At 41.7% G+C, this 20,129-nt stretch overlaps 2 protein-coding genes across 2 annotated transcripts; one reads left to right on the top strand and one right to left on the bottom strand.

Moving 5' to 3' along the window:
* Nucleotides 1-2,472: 2,472 nt before the first annotated feature.
* LOC121854808 (basic salivary proline-rich protein 4-like) lies at nucleotides 2,473-11,640 on the bottom strand. The gene is made up of 4 exons (XM_042349600.1): nucleotides 11,181-11,640; nucleotides 7,017-7,114; nucleotides 4,293-4,416; nucleotides 2,473-3,438 (listed from the first exon to the last, which is right to left on the bottom strand). The coding sequence occupies exons 1-4, from the start codon at nucleotides 11,191-11,193 to the stop codon at nucleotides 2,750-2,752; spliced, it is 924 nt and encodes a 307-aa protein (XP_042205534.1). The 5' UTR covers nucleotides 11,194-11,640; the 3' UTR covers nucleotides 2,473-2,749.
* An 832-nt stretch (nucleotides 11,641-12,472) lies between these two features.
* LOC121854752 (circumsporozoite protein-like) lies at nucleotides 12,473-20,033 on the top strand. Its single transcript, XM_042349493.1, has 2 exons — nucleotides 12,473-12,726; nucleotides 19,548-20,033. The coding sequence occupies exon 2, from the start codon at nucleotides 19,549-19,551 to the stop codon at nucleotides 20,029-20,031; it is 483 nt and encodes a 160-aa protein (XP_042205427.1). The 5' UTR covers nucleotides 12,473-12,726; nucleotide 19,548; the 3' UTR covers nucleotides 20,032-20,033.
* Nucleotides 20,034-20,129: the final 96 nt, after the last annotated feature.

The raw sequence follows: 20,129 nt of genomic DNA, 5'->3' as shown, positions 1-20,129 counted from the left end.
ATTACCTGAAACAATTAACAGGTATGTAATTAATGAAGAGCGCCACAGCAAACGTGAAATTCTAAATATCATGATAGTGTTGGTGTGTTTGGCCCCAAGTGAATCTATTTAAACTAGAGAAAGGAAACATTACAGGTAAAAAGCCTCCAGGTATTTATTTAATTAATATTATGATTATGTATTTTGCAATTAATCTGAACACACAATTGAGAACAAGTGTTTGAGGCAATATTTAGAGATTTTAGGATATAATGAATTAGTAAGTTGTATATAAAGGGGAGTGTGTGTGTGTGTGTGTGTGTGTGTGTGTGTGTGTTTCTGTTCGCGATTTCCGGCAACAGCATAAATTTGGTCTGTAAATGCACTTGGACCCGATAAGTGTCAGTGAAGTGGTATAATGTCACCCCAGTATTTTAAAGAACGTGTAGTATATATTTAATAAAATAATCTTAATTTACTTGTGTTAAGAAAATATCAATGGAATATGTTAGTTTATTTACCGCTAAGAAGCAGATAAACAATACTGTACTGGGTTAAGTTACTGGGAGCTTTTACTTTTGAAGAGCAACACTACATGAAGCATATACAGTACATGTGTATATGTATATCTGTAATATAATATAAGACAAAGATTTAATTACAAAATAATGATCAAATAAAAGTTTCATATAATTTCTCCAGGAAATTATTTCCTGAGGAAAAATAAAATGAAGAGGTTGATATTTTTTTCCCTACACAGTAGGAAAAATTAAGTCCAAACTGGAGAGGAAACAAAAAGATACTTTACATTATGCAAAATTTCACAAAACATACATAAAAATTAATTTTTCATTCTGTAGAATTACAATAAAAATATATTGCACAATAAGAGACTTGACCTGAGTGGTGACAGTAAACAATTACTGTAGTGGTACTCTACAAACACTCAACTGTGACTCATGACTTCTTCACGGCAACAAGAAGTCAGACTCTACCATCAGTCTGGCAGCATGACATATAACTTGCTAACTTAAAATGATGCTATTGTGTGAGATGTGCAAGTTAAACACAGAAGCTTCCAGGTGATGTGTTCCTACACTGTAACATTTTAGGATGAATAAAGTACAGTAAACTGAGTTACAGAAATATAAATCTTCGTACAGGTTTTAGAGTTATTGAGAACACAAGGCGTGATTATTTATTATTTTGTTTGTGATTTTGTTTGTCTGTTGGAGATCTCCGGCTACTACAGTGTTAAAGATCATCAACAGTGTGGCAACAACTCCCGGCTACTACAGTGTTAAAGATCATCAACAGTGTGGCAACAACTCCCGGCTACTACAGTGTTAAAGATCATCAACAGTGTGGCAACAACTCCCGGCTACTACAGTGTTAAAGATCATCAACAGTGTGGCAACAACTCCCGGCTACTACAGTGTTAAAGATCATCAACAGTGTGGCAACAACTCCCGGCTACTACAGTGTTAAAGATCATCAACAGTGTGGCAACAACTCCCGGCTACTACAGTGTTAAAGATCATCAACAGTGTGGCAACAACTCCCGGCTACTACAGTGTTAAAGATCATCAACAGTGTGGCAACAACTCCCGGCTACTACAGTGTTAAAGATCATCAACAGTGTGGCAACAACTCCCGGCTACTACAGTGTTAAAGATCATCAACAGTGTGGCAACAACTCCCGGCGGTGGGGCTCAGGGATTGGCTCCTACTAGGACGAATTCCACTTAGTGTACTGGGGGTGGCCCTATTATGGCCCACCCCACCATAGTGTATTGGTGGTGGCCCTATTATGGCCCACCCCACCATAGTGTATTGGTGGTGGCCCTATTATGGCCCACCCCCACCATAGTGTACTGGTGGTGGCCCTATTATGGCTCACCCCCACCGTAGTGTAGTGGGGGTGGCCCTATTGTGGCCCAACCCCACCGTAGTGTAGTGGTGGTGGCCCTATTATGGCCCACCCCCACCGTAGTGTAGTGGGGGTGGCCCTATTATGGCCCACCTCCACCGTAGTGTAGTGGGGGTGGCCCTATTATGGCCCACCCCCACCGTAGTGTAGTGGGGGTGGCCCTATTATGGCCCACCCCCACCGTAGTGTAGTGGGGGTGGCCCTATTATTGCCCACCCCCACCATAGTGTAGTGGCCCTATTATGGCCCACCCCCATCGTAGTGTAGTGGCCCTATTATGGCCCACCCCCACCGTAGTGTAGTGGTTGTGACCCTAAAGTGGCCCACCCCCACCCAAGAGATACAATTATAATTGTTGTAATGTAGAGAAGCTCATCTACTCTAGATGATAGCTCTCATTAAAAACAAACCCTGGCAATGCTGGTTTCCGCAGCTATTATATATATATATATATATATATATATATATATATATATATATATATATATATATATATATATATATATATATATATATATATATATATATATATATATATATATATATGTGTGTGTGTGTGTGTGTGTGTGTGTGTGTGTGTGTAATAATAATAATAATAATAATAATAATAATAAACGGTTCACTAATAGAGTTGCAGCCGGTGTGTTTGTGTGTGCGTTATAATGTGTACATATACTCCCTATCCACCCAGCTGTAATGAGAAAATAAATATACAAACTAAGGAGGCGAAAGCAGAGCAGTACTGCACGCTGTGTATCCAAGGTTTAGAAGCGTCGCATACCACACTGTCCCTCGCGGAACTATCTGACTCACTTCACTTAAACACGTCATCAAAGAACACTATATAAACTGTTTAACAACATCGGAGTAGGGCGGGGGAGGCTCATCGTCCTGCACCTCCAGACCCGGCGCTGAGGCTGTGTAGTTCCCTGGCCGCCCTTCAATTCCTGCATATGGTGGAGGACACGTAGCGGGTTGTCCCCCGTAAGGTGATGTATAGATAGTAGGTTGTCCTCCGTACGGTGGTGGAGAGGTGGCAGGTTGTCCTCCGTACGATGGTGGATAGGTGGCAGGTTGTCCTCCATGTGGCGATGGATAGGTAGCAGGTTGTTCTCCATACGGTGGTGGATAGGTGGCAGGTTGCCCTTCGTACGGTGGTGGATAGGTGGCAGGTTGTCCTCCATGTGGCGATGGATAGGTGGCAGGTTGTCCTCCGTGTGGTGGTGGATAAGTAGCAGGTTGTCCTCCGTGTGGTGATGGATAGGTAGACATTCGAAAACTAGCAGGTGATCCCATCTGTGGATCCCCAGTACCTACCTGTAGCGAGTCTCCCATCACTGCTCCTCCTCCACCCGGAGTTAAGGCTTGGCTCTGGGACCCCGGCACCATATGGTAGCTGATGGGTGTTGGCCCAGCGGCAGGTCCTGGTCTTCTTGAGTACATGAGGCGGTCAGGGTGATCAGGGGGGAGGGCGTTATATTCCTTACGGGCCTTGGCTGTCAGGCTATACCCTAATATGGCCATTAATCCTGTGCAGAGAGGAGTAGAGAAGAGGTGAAAAAGTCTTTCCTCTGGAGGGATGCATTGTGCAACGTTTATCTTAGAAAGGATATACTGTAAAGGTCTATCCTAGAAAGAACTTATTTTAAAATGTATATCTTAAAAATTATAAATTGTATTATATCCATGTCAGAAATATTATGTGAAATGTTTATTTTGAAGTGGGTTGCATTGTAAATGGTCTATCTTAGAAATAATATATTGTAGAATGTCTATCTTAGAAATGATGAATTGCAAAATATCAATTAAATTTCAATTGTTTATTCCTTGATAGAGGAAGCGGGATCCTAGTGCTGTCACTAGGTACCCCTGTATGCAAAATATCTTAGAAATTATATACTGTAAAAGGTATAACTTAGAAAGGATGTATTGAAAAGGATCTATCGTAGAAGTGAAACCAACCCACAGAAGAGGAATTCCTATCTATTGGTCTCCCTTCACACTGAACTACTAATAATAGGCAAATTATACCTCAAGTTTGCCAATAAAACTGTTAAACTAAAAAATCTTCAACCCAGCCACCTCCTCCGTCCCTCTCTCCCTCCGTACCTCCCTCTCTCTTTAGCCCAGCCTTCTTCCTACCCTCCCTCTCTCCCTCCCTACTTCTCTTTCCTCAACTCAGCTTCCTCCCTCCCTCCCTCCCTCTCCCTAACCAAGCTTCCCTCCCATCCCTCTCTCCCTCTCCTCAACCCAGTTTCCCCTCCATCCATCCTTCCCTCCCTCCCTCTCCTCAACCCAGTTTCCCCTCCATCCATCCCTCCCTCCCTCCCTCTCCTCAACCCAACTTCCCTATCATCTCTCCCTCCCTCTCCCCAAAACTTACCTCCCATCGGCAGGAAAAAAGCAGACGCGGAATCAACACCGAGTATAGTTACTATGACGAGGTTCATTACCCCGCACAGGTAGATGAAGAGTATGGACAGAGCTGTACATCTACAACCACAACACTGAAACACAACCATACATGTTAGTCAGTCTTAAACACGTAATAATAACAGCGTTGATACTACTATTACTACTTTTTTAACTTGGCCTCCAGCTTCCCCCAATAGCCACACCTTCGCCACCATTTTATTACTTTAATATTAAATATCCAAATACAAAATTAGCTACCCTAGCTAAGTTAGGTAAGCTTCAGATCTATGCAGCATTCAGTGACTCCGTTGTCGGCTTTGGAGCCGAAGATCTCGTTCCCCTGAGGCAAAGCAATGCAGGCCTAAGCAGAGAGAAGGACAGTCAACAGCTCAACCAGGCTGTAATGTAGCTTCTGGGCTGCTGCTTCCGTTCAGATAGCACCTCCGCGAGTCTGGCATAGAAACATCTTGCACTTTATCCCATCCCACCAGAGGTTGTAAACACCAGAGGAGTGAAGCTGCCTTGATCAACGTTCTGAATTCTCCGAGAATACACACTGTTCTTGTCGTTCTCGTTCCTCTTCTGTGTAGCCTCGAGAGACAGGTCACGGCAACAGGCGGCCATTGGGTCGAATATGCTGATATCAAAGAAGGCATGCTGTTCCGGCGTCCAGAATCCTCGAGCACTGACGTCCACACGGGCTTTATTGGATGTGTTTGAAGTCCTGTGATGGAGATTCACACCGTCCAATGGAAGAAGGATCGGTTCCACCGTGACGTCGTGGCAGATTTCCTTCAGAAATATTTGCTGTGAGATCCCTTACTTCGTCATGCCTCAGTGCCTCATGCATACGAAGTCCCCTTCTTACACACCATGGCGTGGTCGATGTCATAGGATGCGCCACACACGCATTGGGAGGGCAAACCTTCTACTAGCCTACCGTACCTTTGAGCAATGGCGTCTGTAAATTCTTGTTTGTTAAGGCTGAATCCCTTTGCTCTTATCGGTAATGTTGTTAGCCAGTTCGAGGCGCCCACCTCCTGTGGTATAGCTACTTTTTTTCTTAAATTCGCCGACAATTGCTGCATCACTTGTTGAAGTATTTCATTTTGGGTATGCTGCCGTTCTGTCGTAATGGACCGTCGAATCTTGTTTAATTCGCTGGTATCCACCTCACTTGCTACATTTTGAGCAACTATGTGCTCAGTGAGGGCTGCCGTGAGCTCGACAGAGTTTTGGACTTCAGTGGCAGCAAGCTCCTCTGGGTTAGTAATTCCCATTCCTCCCAGTCTCGATGGTAATGCAAGGATAAACCGTTCTGCTAGGGCTAAGTGAAAGCTTTTAACTAGTGTTGAAATAAAAGCGATTCTGATGGCTTCTTCCTGAGGGTAGAGAAGGGGTCCGATATATGGGATAGTGCGCATAAGATAGTTCCAGCGATGCTTGACTCCATGGGTGAATGCCGCAAACGCCGCATGTGGCTCAGTTTTAGCAATATCAGACAGAGTTTGGATTTCCTTCTCCCACTCATTTACCTTTGCCGTTACATACTTGGTCTTGAAATCATTCATGCCGATTACCGCACCTAGGTGTGTTTGACTGTCCTTTGTTATTTTGATCTCATTTCCGTTGAACACCTTTATAGCCCGGTCATAGGTATTCTGGCTTCACAATGAGGAAGGATTTTCTGGCATTTGGGTGGTACCCTATTTGTGGGCCACGTGATGTTACCAGGTCCCACCACTTTTTGATGTCCTCCACTTTTCCTGCTCCTGTAAGGTCATCAGCATATGCCAATTGCTTGACAGCGGATGTTTCAAATTTTATTGTGTGTTGGAGCACGGATAGGCCGAGTGCGTTGACTCTATGGTGGCATCTCCTCTTGGGGCCTTGAAGTTTGTTATAGACAAGTCTGTCGGGTTCCTGTAAGTGTTTTTAACATACACTGCAAAGCTTGGACACTTTATCTTAATGTTGTGGGGTGTAGCCTTGCGATTGATTATATTGAATGAATTGTGAACGTCAACCAGGAGTACTGCCTCACAATCACAGCTCAAATTTCTCATGGGGTGAATGGCATCTTCACCCCAGCTTGGTGGCCAGCACATGCTGCTGCCCTGACATCATCATTTACCACCTCCATTATGCATTTTCCAATGATCCGTCTCAGCACTTCCCCCGCCCCTATAGGCCTACACTCTGGATTTTGTCCAGGGGAATGAGGCGGCAGGCTTTCAGAGCATAGAGGTGATGGCAGTACGAGGTTGCTAGCTTTCTTGCGAGGGCGGCGGTGGCATTACAGAGATCACTTGCTGCGGCACCAAACTTGTTTGTGCTGAGGATAACTCTCCAACCGTCTGCATCCAGGCATGAAGGGCCAGCTCCTCCCTGTGTCTCAGTGCTTTTTTCCACACCATCCCTCTTATTTTCTCGTACACGACAGACAGTGTATGGAGGTATATAGGCTCCCTGGAACCTGATGCCTTCCTCTTCACTTGCAGGGGATGTTTTTCCTTCAGTTATTGTAATGTCTCTCTGTTTATTGGCAGAACACCACCGGAATAATAATAAAAATAACAACAACAACACCAATAACAATAATAACAACAATAACAATAATAATAATAGTAATAATAATAACAATAATAATAATAATAATAAAGAAAGCATCACTGGGAAATAAAACACTCACGTATGTTCCCCTCACTAAGAACGGGAAGCGATATACTATTGGGTCAGGTAACGGCGGCTGTTGTATGGAAATGGTCTGAGTTGTCGGTTGTTGCGGTCCTGAAAAGAAAATATATATATTATTTGGCTTCTGACCTTTTTGGGGGTCTAATTACTTAAATAGTTAAAATGGCTTTGACTTCTTCCTAAGTTTATTGTTGTTATTATTTCATTTATTATTTATGTTAGATATTTCTACACAAAATTCTGACCGTGTGTGTGTGTGTGTGTGTGTGTGTGTGTGTGTGTGTGTGTGTGTGTGTGTGTATGTGTGTGCTTACGCCGTCTCTTAATTTACTTTAATATCCAGGTTCTAGGCGTAACCAAACAAAAAAAGTGAAGTAAATTAAAAGGGAATAAAAAATAAATAAATAAAGTAAACCTTTAAGAATTTAATTAAATTAAATATTAATACAATAAAGAGCCTCGTAGGCTGTCAAACAAATTGATTCACTATCGGAAACCTTTAAGACACAAATGATACTAAACATCGAAACATCAAAAGAATAAAAATAAAGCATTGGATTGCGTTAACACTGCATAAACATATAAAACTAACACTGAAATTAACTACAGTGGAACAACACTGAATTACTTAAATGTAACTAAGCAAGCACTGATGGACACATAAGAGACATAAATAGGTACTCACATAGATATACCACATTGGTGGCGACAGGAACAATCACAGAAATGAAATGAAATAAAGTAACAGGTGACAAGTGTCACTCAAAAGAACGTGAACTGAATGACAAGGTGGACTGGACTAAACACTGGCAGTTGGTGGACCAATTCCCGCCCAAAACCCGCCGGTGGGTCGTTTAACGATGCAGATGGTCGTTAGAGAGAAAGAATGCTTGTTACAATACTAAATGAAGAAATAAGATGGGCTTGAACAAATAATAACAGTTAAAACCTTAACAGCACAGGGTAAGGTGACTAGATTATATAATAGTAAGTATAACACTTAATTACAGGAATAATATGGAACAACATGGAAGCATGTTAAATAAAAAAATAGAAAAATACGACACGGTCGTAACAGTGTGTGTGTGTGTGTGTGTTTGTGTGTGTGAAGAGTAATACAGCACAACCAAAAACTAACATTAACCCAACCACTATTACGCTCGTCTGTTTTCCCTCTAATTCCTCCTTCTCATCCGCTTGAGAGAAAACGCCAGCCGAGGACCCCCTTCACCAACCCAGCCTTGAACTCCTGGGAAACTACTTCATCGGGTGACCCAGTGATTACAATGTCTCCAACGAGGGCTGGAGGGAAGTGAAAAGGAGGATGGAGAGTGGTGGTGGAGGGATGATGGAGGTGGTGGAGGGATGATGGAGGTAGGGTGGTGGTGGTGGGAGGATGGAGGAAGGGTGGTAAAGGGAAGAGGGAGGGAAAGTGGAGGAAAAAGGTGAACAGACACCCACATACAGACACACACTCACCAACGCACACACACACACACACACACACACACACACACACACACACACACAGAGTCACACCCACACACCCACACACAGACACACATTCACCCACACACACCTACCCCCCCACACCCACACACAGACACATTCACACACACACCTACACCCCCCAACCACACACATCACAACATCCTTGACCACCGAAGGGTCAAGACGTACCTGGCGCTCCTCTGGGAGCAGCCAGGTCAACTGTTAAGTTGGCCCATACCAACTCCCTCCCCTGAACCCTCCTCCCCACCGGAATATCAACAAGTTCTCGCCAGAAGTTACAATTTCATTTAGGAAAGGAACGGAACCGGTGTTAAACAGAGGTGAACAGTGGTGAACAGTGCTTAAGTCAGTGAGAAAAACTCAACAGTAACAGTCGTACCCAAGTTAACCTTCACACAGTGAGGTCCCAGGTACCCAGTAATAACGGCCCGTGAGACCCAACAACAACCAGCGATGTGTTAATCCGTCTAAGATAGGAAGGCCTGGGACCACACCTCACTCATATAACACCATCTGTGAGGGAATTACTACACCACGTGAGGTCCCTCCTAACACCATCTGTGAGGGAATTACTACACCACGTGAGGTCCCTCATATCATCATCTGTGAGGGAATTACTACACCACGTGAGGTCCCTCCTAACACCATCTGGGAGGGAGTTACTACACTACGTGATTGCTGTTCAACACCTACATGAATCTGTATGTTCACTGTATGTTCCTTTACCTTTCTCTAATGAAGGCTTTTGTTAAACCACCAATGTATGTCATAAGTCATTTGTGTCCAATGTATATACTCAGCCTTCGGGCTGCAGAACTTTTTTAATAAACCGTTAATTATTATTATTATTATTATTATTATTATTATTATTATTATTATTATTATTATTATTATTATTATCATTATTGCACACACACACACACACAAAAAAAAACCTGCAGAAACGTAAGACATCACTGGCCGTTGCCCTTGTGGACTTCAGGAAGGCCTTTGACCTTGTTGATCACTGCACTGTTATCAACAAGGCTATTGCACTAGGGCTGCCCACCAACCTGGTCTCATGGCTCACTGATTTCTTGAGTGGACGTCGCCAGGCAGTGAGGTATCAGGGCTTGGTCTCCATATTCCAACACCTCACCTGCGGTGTTCCCCAGGCAAGATGGGACCACTGTGCTTCCTCATCCTGATCAACGACGCTCTATCGGACACTCCTCACAGGTGGAAGTACGTGGATGACTGCACTGTGGGGTTTTCAGTGGACAACACCACACCAGACTACTCATCGCTACAAGGCACCCTGGACAAGCTACAGGCATGGACCACGGAAAACAAGGTCACCATCAAGTACACCAAAACCGTAGTCATGCACATCAATACCGCCACCACTCCAGTGCAAGCCCCAGCAGTCACAGTGGGTGCCCATCCTCTCCAGCTGGTGCAGTCTGCCAAACTCCTGGGTGTAACCATAGACAACAATCCTGACCGGAAGGCCCATGTAAATAACACAGTCAAGGCAGCCTCGTATCGTCTCTACATGCTACGACGACTTAGGTCACTTGGGACACCCACACCAGAGCTGAGGACCATCTACAACGCCTTTATTCTCTCCAAACTAACGTATGCGTCACCAGCCTGGTCGTCTTCTCTCAACTCCACCCAACAACGTCAGCTAGAGAAGGTACAGAAAAGGGCCTGCAGAATCATGCTTTGGAGCAGAATACTCCGGCTACACCAACGCTCTCTCCACCCTGGAAATGCCATCCCTCAGTGACCTCCACCACCAAGCACTGGAAAGGTTTGGCAGTGGACTACTGCACCACCCTCTTCATCGCCACCTCCTGCCACCTGCAGCCCCCCACCCAACTCGCGCAGTCCGCCACTACAACAAAATTCAGTCCATAAGAGCCCGCACCGATAGATATAAGAACAGCACCATCCCATCTATTGTTAAAATAATAAACAACTCCTGATTTATGTACTGTACAGCCCTGTAAATGTATTCAGTGCATATTATATCATTGTGTCTAAATCAAATGTAAGTCTGTATATTTTCAGCCACCGGCTGCAACTCTATTAATAAACCGTTTATCATTATTATTATTATTATTATTATTATTATTACACACACACACTCACCTTACTGTTCCCTAGATACTTCGCTAGTCATTGTACAAATGACCTATGTCTGAATTATCTAAAGATTATTCCTCATCTTCTTTCACCTAAAAATTAACCACCCTAACGCTATCTTGGGGGTCAGGTTAGGTTAGGTTAGGTTAGTTTGGATAATGGTAAGGTAATCTAAGTTGGGTTAAGGCAGGTTAAGTTTTAAGATAATCTGGATAATATTTAGGTTAGCTAAGTTAAGGTGTCTAGTCTTCACGTGATCACTACAGCACACTACATCAACCTGCTGTACTTCTGGCAGTCCGTCTGTCAACATACTGTACTATACACTTATATAACCCGGCATAACATACACCTGTGCGTAACATTATAAAATTTCTTAGAGTATATCGTCCTGTGTCTAATATCTTGGTATTCTACTGGGGTGCCCACGATGATGCCACAGCCAAGAGTTTCCACAGCACTGGTTTAGTCTCTCTGTACTCTTAACAACAAGACAAACAAATACCATCATACTTACGGCTGTTGTTCATTGTTGATGGTCGTTTGTTTTATTCAGTTGACACACGAACGAAATATTATGGTGAAGTTTCAAGACTCTCCCCGTCTTTACTGTATAACGCGTGACAGTGTAGGTAAACAAACACTTTTCTTCCAACACTAACAGGATCTGGTTCTCTGTATATACACTTGAGTTTTCTTACATTAATGAGGGTACTTTATAGTGCTGTATTCTCATGATATTTAGTAGCAGCAAAAATACAATATGTGGTAACACTACTGCCGCCAGCCACACGCATTCACCAACATCAAATGGAGGAACCTCGTCACACCGACATATTAATAGATATTTCTTCTCTCTTTCTCTCTCATCACCACTTCTCTACAGCACTCTGAACGAGCCTTTACATCTGTTGAGTATATCTGTCGATAATATATCAGACACGAGGCGCCACAGTCCCGGGAAATGAGAGAAAAACACTAACTGAAACACACGCTGCAACAACGTGTGGCTTATACTGCACAGCATTCATTCAAGGCCATTCCCTCCCTTCTCCCTCCCTCACTCAGTTCTCACCCTAAGTCACCAATCCTCCATCTTTCTCCTTCTCGCTCCCCCTACTCCCCTCCCCCCACTCCCCTTCCCCCACTCTCCTCCCCACCACTCCCCTTTATTACCGAACAAGGCCAGCACATAATCCTAACCTTTTCTACTTAAAAAATAATAATAATTTCGAGATAATTATATTCGTCAGTTATATCATTGGCGGTGAATTTTGTTTCTACTTGATAAATTTAAGATATAAATTAATAATAATAATAATAATAAAAATAATAATAATAATAATAATAATAATAATAATAATAATAATAATAATAATAATAATAATAATAATAATAATAATAATAATAATAATAATAATAATAATAATAATAATAATAATACAGTAATAATAATAATGATAAAAAGGGAAAAATTTAAAGTCATTAATATTATCAACCAAAGTAGTGGACATCTAGATGGCAACTGCGTGAAAAAATATTCAGCTTCAAGTTTTAATTTTCTATAAATAGGAACACAAATTCTTTACTATCAATTAATGTCACTTTTCTATGTGTTATAATTTTATTTTACTTTGTGATGTGTTTGTAGATAAATTTGCTCCGAGGGTGAGATTTGTCAACTGAGGTGGCACCAATGTATGTGTGTGTGTGTGTGTGTGTGTGTGTGTGTGTGTGTGTGTGTGTGTGTGTGCGTGTGTGTGACATCTCTAATGCTTGTGTTATTGTGTTCAGTGACTAAATGACTTGGCCAGGAGAAGCACGAAGACTCTACCTCCACCTGGTGATACGAGAGAGGTATAGCAGCTACAACAACAACAACAACAATAACAACTACTACTACCACTACATCAAAAACAACTACAATACCAGCGATAGCAACAACAACAACAACAATAACAACTACTACAACAATAACAACTACAGCACCAGCGTCTACAGTACATCAAAAACAATAATTCCAACCATTAAAACTGTAATAACAACAGCAACGAAAAAAGCACGTAAGTACCCAAGAACGTTGTAGAGAACGCTGTAGCGAACGTTATAGAGAAAGTTGTAGAGAACGCTGATGAGAACGTTGTAGAGAACGCTGAAGAGAACGTTGTTGAGAACGTTGTAGAGAACGCTGTAGAGAACGTTGTAGAGAACACTGAAGAGAACGTTGTAGAGAACGTTGTAGAGAACGTTGTAGAGAGCGCTGAAGAGAACGTTGTAGAGAACGTTGTAGAGAACGCTGAAGAGAACGTTATAGAGAACATTGTAGAGAACGTTGTAAAGAACGCTGAAGAGAACGTTGTAGAGAACGTTGCAGAGAACGTTGTAGAGAACGCTGAAGAGAACGTTGTAGAGAACGCTGAAGAGAACGTTGTTGAGAACGTTGTAGAGAACGTTGTAGAGAACGCTGAAGAGAACGTTGTAGAGAACGTTGTAGTGAACGCTGAAGAGAACGTTGTAGGAAACGTTGTAGTGAACGCTGAAGAGAACGTTGTAAAGAAGGCTGTGGAGAACGTTGTAGTGAATGCAGCAGAGAAGGTTGTAGAGAACAAGTGTGTGTGTGTGGCAGTGAACGACAGTTTTAAGTTCCGTGTTAGGAGCTTCTATAATCTCATACAAATTTCATGTTAGTCCTTATAACGTCTAGGCTAAGAAAAACTATGGTGTAATTTTTTTTTCTGAACGGCTTATTATAAATTTGGTGCCATCAGAGACGTTTTATCAAAGAGCGACGTAATCAACCACAAACGTATTACTATTAAGTCCTAAGTAACTTAAAACATGACTAATAACATGAAACTGTGGTATTATGTGATCACAAGTTAACATAATATATTATGAATGCTTTTATAATATCTTAAGTGTGTTACAAACTTAGCTGCTCATATATCATATGTCATCCTGTCTCTGACATAGAAGAGAATGTAGTTAGTCAATATGGTCGCTGAAGACAAATAAAAGAATTTAAACATTTACATATTACCATTATCTGAAAAACTTACAACATCCATTTAATATTTATTATTAGTTTATAGTATTACAGTCTAGTATACAAGTCACACGCTATTATTTACTACATCGCTTCAGTTCTCGTCGTCAGACTCTTCTGTGTAAAACACAGATTCTGTCACCTTGTTTAGCCATTTCTCATCATCTGCTTGACAGTTACACATCTCGGTGCATGCTATAATGTATACAGTACTGCCTTTAAGTGATGCGTGCATGGCATGAATGATGAGCAGAGCATCTGCTTCCTCATGGTTTCTTTTCAACTGTTCAATATTTTCACCATTTGACTGAATACTGTTCATTGTTGATGGCACAAATGAGGTTTTGCTTGAGTGGAAGAGAAGCAATGCTTTGTTTCCTAGATAGGTGGTCAATGATGATTTAGTTTTGTTGCTGAGTAACTTCTTGAGTCAGACTTTAATCTGTATTGAATTTGTGATTTCATAACTGTATGCATTTGCTTCCTTGTCGTAGCGTTGGTTTCTTTTTCTTTGTTTTAGCGAGTGGCCTACGTCATAACGATCAAAGACAAGATGCAAAATATCATAACTTTTTCCCCTAGCTGATAATGCTTTGATGAAGTGGTCTGCAAACTCTGCACATTTTGTTACATACAAAGTTGATAGTTCGTGAACTAATGCCATGCCATCGATGATGAGAGTCTTATGACATGGTTCCTTTTGTTGATCTGTGATTCTTTAAACGTCAGTAGACTCTTCACTTTTTGGAGCTGGCTCGAGGAGACCCATACCCTTACTTTTGTCTTACTAAAAGGCCGTTCATAACACAGGATCTACCATGTATGCACACTTTATGTATATATTATTCTGCACACTTATAGTAACTGATTGGGTTATTTATGATTTTGATATTTTATATAATGAACTTAATTTGAAAACCCAAGCGGTAGTATTTGATCTGTTATCACCTTAGACACTCAGTGCGTCATGCCTCTAGAGCGATTTTTTCTTCACTTACTTCCCTGGACATATACGACCTTAAATCTCATCCTTAAATCCCATCAGAAAAAATGAGACCATATATTTTCTTAATGTACAGGTTCCAAGGTTTAAAGTGATGTATGGTGTCAAAAATTAACATGACGGGTAATGTTGGCCCATACCCCAACTACCTCCCATCAACCTCTCCTCCCAACAGAAATATCAGCAAGTTATCGCAAGAAGTTTCAATTTAATTTCGGAAAGGAGTGGAACCGGTGTTGGATAGTAATGAACAGTGCTTAAGCCAGTGAAAAAAGGTTAAAGAGTAACAGTAACAGCTGATAGTTGTACCCAAGTTAACCTCCACACAGTGAGGTCCCAGGTACCCAGTGATAACGGCCCATGAGACCAACAACAAGTGGCGATGTGTTAAAGGCCGATTCACACTATCCATCACGTATCGGTAACATCACGTATCGGTAACATCACGGTTCGGCAACGGTCAGTCAAAATTTCTTCCATATAATCAAATGGAGCTGTTCACACCTGACCGGCACGTCACCGTCACGTATCGGTTCCGTCACGTCTCGGTATCTCCAGGAGAATATTTTGACGTGATGAAACGTTTCCGTGCTGAACCGTTTCCGATACGTTACGGATGATGTGAACAGACACGCGGTCAGTAACGGTCTACAGCTTGATATAGGCCTAATTGATTTATTCACTTTTGTTTCACATCATGGACGTGAGGTCCCTCATAACACCATCTGTGAGGGAGTTAATACACTGTGTGTCTGCTGTTTTTTAACACCTCAGTGCACATGGCCTATGTGACCTCCACTATATACACTAATTTTTGTGTTCAGTGTATGTTCCTTTACCTTTCTCTACTTAATTTATTTTTATTTTTTGTTTAACAATCCCCCACATGTAATAAGTCATTTCTGTCAACTGTATATTCTCAGCCTTCGGGCTCCTGAACTTTCTCAATAAACCGTTAATTCTTCTTCTTCTTCTTCTTCTTCTTCGTCTTCTTCTTCTTCTTCTTCTTCTTCTTCTTCTTCTTCTTCTTCTTCTTCTTCTTCTTATTATTATTATTATTATTATTATTATTATTATTATTATTATTATTATTATTATTATTATTATTATTATTATTATTATTATTATTATTATTATTATTATTATTATATTGAAAAACCACATGGACATTATACATCCTAGTCTAACATCCACATTTATTTCAAATGTTTCACTTTCCTTCCCATTTCCTCTTACTGTTGCCCAGTTGTTCTCATAAATGCCTTTAATAACCTTCCTCCAACCCTATACAGTTATTCTACCTCCCACACTACTTTACTATTCACCCTACATTAAACTTTTTCCAGTTATACTCTAAATCATTAAGATCAGCTGTAAGTAATAAAAACCATATAAAACTTATTACCACCAAGAGAGAGGGTATAGATTAAAACCAAACAAAACGTTTTTATTTGGTTTAAAACATTGATTTAAATAGGCCAACCGTGGATCAAACCATTACAGTAATTGATTCATAACCGATCAAACCATTACAGTAATTGATTCATAACCGATCAAACCATTGCAGTAATTGATTCATAACCGATCAAACCATTACAGTAATTGATTCATAACCGATCAAACCATGACAGTAATTACAGTAACTACAGTATACCTGATCAAACCATTACAGTAACTGATTCATAACCGATCAAACCATTACAGTAATTACAGTAACTACAGTATACCTGATCAAACCATTACAGTAATTACAGTATATCTGATCAAACTATTACAGTAATTACAGTATTTCAAGGTTTAGAGCGAAAGCTTTGCTAGGATATAACACCAAATAAACGGCGAAGGAATACCAGCGTTAAAATGCTCCGGTCCACTGGAATGCAATTACACCATTTTCCAGCCATTTCTTCGTCTCTTTCAAATTTTGGCGTCACCCGTGAATTTTGACATTACACGAAGGTTAAAGTTGGAAGTTAAAGTTGGAAGTTAATGTTGGAGGTTAATGTTGGAGGTTAATGTTGGAGGTTAATGTTAGAGGATAATTTTGGAGGTTAAAGTTGGAGGTTAATGTTGGAGGTTAAAGTTAGAATAAACAAAAATATAGTACAAAGCTAAATGTAATTCGCCTAAATAAATGTAAACTCCCTGATTTCCGGAACTAAACCTAACCTAACCAAACCTAAGCTACCTTAACCTAACCTAACCAACCTTAACGAATCCAGGAAAAAAAAGACAGGAAAAAGTCACAAAACCTTACCTAACCAAACCAAACCTAACCTACCTAACCTAATAATAATTTACGGTATATTGAAAAAGTTCAGCAGCCCGAAGGCTGAAAATATACATTGGACAAAAATGACTTATTACATACAAAGACATGGGGTAGGTGGGCCGTTTAACAAAAGCTTTCATTACTGAAAGAAGAAGGAACATGAAGTGAACATACAAATTATTATAGTTTGCAGCTGATGGAACGGGCTGGTTACCTGCCCTAAATATACAGCTATACTGTGCGAGGTAATGCAGGCCACATGCTGAAGTAACTCGTGTGTGTGTGTGTGTGTGTGTGTGTGTGTGTGTGTGTGTGTGTGTGTGATTCCTTCAAACACTTGAGTCCTTAATACATAAGTAAAGAAGGCAAGCATGAACTCCGCGTGCTTCCCTGATGGGCACTGTAAACGCTTTTGCGCTTCACTTTGCACAGGATGCAGGGGGTTGCCCAAAGGCCTATCTGAAAATATCGCGCGCGTGTGTGTGTGTGTGTGTGTGTGTGTGTGTGTGTGTGTGTGTGTGTGTGTGTGTTATAGGGTTGTTTATTAGCCCAGCAACAAATAACCTAAATCCGAGTGCCTGATGGGGTATCCTCGGCGGGGTCCGGACAAAATCCCCCTCGGACAAAAGCCCTCTGGACAAAACCCCTTTAGTTAAGGTGTAAAGTAGGACAAAAGCCCCTCAGTTAAAGTGAAAAATAGGTTAGGTTAGGTTAGGTTATTTTATCTTATGTTGTTATGTTACGTTACGATTACGTTACGTTACATTACGTTACATTACGTTACGTTACGTTAAGTTAGGATTTAGGTTACTTCAAGTTAGCCCGACTTCAAACCAAGGCGAAAAAACGCCAGCACAGGAAAGACGCTGCCGCCGCCCCTCCCGCATTAGATGTCTCCACATGTGCAACATCTCTGGATGGCTCTGCTGATCCCATATTGTCTCACAGCTGGATGATCGTCATGCTCGATTCCGAATGACAGCAAAGTAGTAGTAGTATGTGTGTGTGTGTGTGTGTGTGTGTGTTTGTGTGTGTGTGTGTGTGTGTGTGTGTTTTATAGTAACTAAATATAGCCAGGTATATTTCCTCGTCTCCTAAAATAGTTCTGTGTCGTAATATTGAAAATGATTTCACATTCTGTTAAGAGCAGCGTGAGTCATGTAGAGGATACGAACGAACGAACATGCGCAAGAGAACCACCAGTCAAGAATACAATAGTCAACAGCTTGATTTTGTAAACAAGTTGAAGATGTGTGTGTGTGCGTGTGTGTGTGTGTGTGTGTGTGTAATAATGATAATAATAATAATAATTAACGGTTTATTGAAAAAGTTCTGCAGCCCGAAGGCTGAAAATATACATTGGACATAAATGACTTATTACATACATTGGTGGTTTAACAAAAGTCTTCATTAGAGAAAGGTAAAGGAACATACAGTGAACATACAGATTATTGTAGGTGTTGAACAGCAAACACGTAGTGTAGTAACGCCCTCCCAGATGGTGTTAGGAGGGACCTCACGTGGTGTAGTAGTTCCCTCACAGATGGTGTTATGAGGGGCCTCACGTGGTGTAGTAATTCCCTCACAGATGGTGTTATGCGGGGCCTCACGTGGTGTAGTAATTCCCTCACAGATGGTGTTATGCGGGGCCTCACGTGGTGTAGTAATTCCCTCACAGATGGTGTTATGAGGGGCCTCACGTGGTTTAGTAATTCCCTCACAGATGGTGTTATGAGGGGCCTCACGTGGTGTAGTAATTCCCTCACAGATGGTGTTATGCGGGGCCTCACGTGGTGTAGTAGTTCCCTCCCTCACAGATGGTGTTATGAGGGGCCTCACGTGGTGTAGTAATTCCCTCACAGATGGTGTTATGCGGGGCCTCACGTGGTGTAGTAATTCCCTCACAGACGGTGTTATATGAGTGAGGTTTGGTCCCAGGCCTTCCTATCGTAGACGGATTAACACATCGCTGGTTGTTGGGTCTCACGGGCCATTATCACTGGGTACCTGGGACCTCACTGTGTGAAGGTTAACTTGGGTGCGACTGTTACTGTTGAGTTGTTCTCACTGACTTAAGCACTGTTCACCACTGTTCACCTCTGTTTAACACTGGTTCCATTCCTTTCCTAAATGAAATAGTAACTTCTGGCGAGAACTTGTTGATATTCCGGTGGGGAGGAGGGTTCAGGGGAGGGAGTTGGTATGGTCCAACTTAACAGTTGACCTGGCTGCTCCGAGATGAGCGCCAGGTACATCTTGACCCTTCGGTGGTCAAGGATGTAGTGTGTGTGTGTGTGTGTGTTTATATTGGGTTATTTCAGTTTAATCTCCTTTTATTTTTTTGTGTGAGCAGACGATAGTTACTGTAGATAGATAGATAGATAGATAGATAGATAGATAGATAGATAGATAGATAGATAGATAGATAGATAGATAGACAGATAGATAGATAGACAGCGCACGTGTATTAGCTGTGCCTGTACGTGTTATTAATACCTGAATATGTCACTCACCTGTGCTGGGTGTTAATTACAGGTGATGCAAGTCTTTGTCTTTGTTGCAGAATGTCGGCGTCTACTTCAGCAACAGCCAACCCACGTGTGGATAAGCTTAATTACGTGTCTACGAGTAGATGTATGGATGATAGTGAATTTATGGATGCAATTGGATGTTTAAATAAGGATGGATGTGTGGATGAGGTTGGGTACTTGGATAAGAGGGAGTCCAGTGGATATACCAATGACAAAGTGGAAGGGAATGGATTAAGTGGACAAGTGGAGGATAACGGACATGTGGAAGTGGACAGAGCAAGTAGCCAAGTGGAAGTGGACAGAGCAAGTGGCCAAATGGAAGTGGACAGAGCAAGTGGCCAAGTGGAAGTGGACAGAGCAAGTAGCCAAGTGGAAGTGGACAGAGCAAGTAGCCAAGTGGAAGTGGACAGAGCAAGTGGCCAAGTGGAAGTGGACAGAGCAAGTGGCCAAGTGGAAGTGGACAGAGCAAGTAGCCAAGTGGAAGTGGACAGAGCAAGTGGCCAAGTGGAAGGATGATCAAGTGGGCTACCAAGAAATGGAAGATGATATATCTACTGTGGATGAGAAGGATACAAAAACAATGGTGGTCAAAGTACCGCAGAAGTATTTGAAGG

Source organism: Homarus americanus, unplaced genomic scaffold (assembly GCF_018991925.1).
Source record: "Homarus americanus isolate GMGI-L3 unplaced genomic scaffold, GMGI_Hamer_2.0 scaffold53233, whole genome shotgun sequence".
NCBI lineage: Eukaryota > Metazoa > Arthropoda > Malacostraca > Decapoda > Nephropidae > Homarus > Homarus americanus.
Note: the sequence above shows the minus strand (reverse complement) of the source record. Positions and strands in the feature narration are given on the sequence as shown.

What these genes read in the sequence shown, in the direction of transcription:
- LOC121854752 (XM_042349493.1), top strand. Translation starts at nt 19,549, where the DNA reads ATGTCGGCGTCTACTTCAGCAACAGCCAACCCACGTGTGGATAAGCTT.
- LOC121854808 (XM_042349600.1), bottom strand. An exon ending in TCTTAGTGAGGGGAACATAC is followed by an intron (nt 4,417 to 7,016) that starts GTGAGTGTTTTA and finishes GTTGTGTTTCAG; the next exon opens with TGTTGTGGTTGTAGATGTAC. An exon ending in TTTTTTCCTGCCGATGGGAG is followed by an intron (nt 3,439 to 4,292) that starts GTAAGTTTTGGG and finishes CTCTCTGCACAG; the next exon opens with GATTAATGGCCATATTAGGG.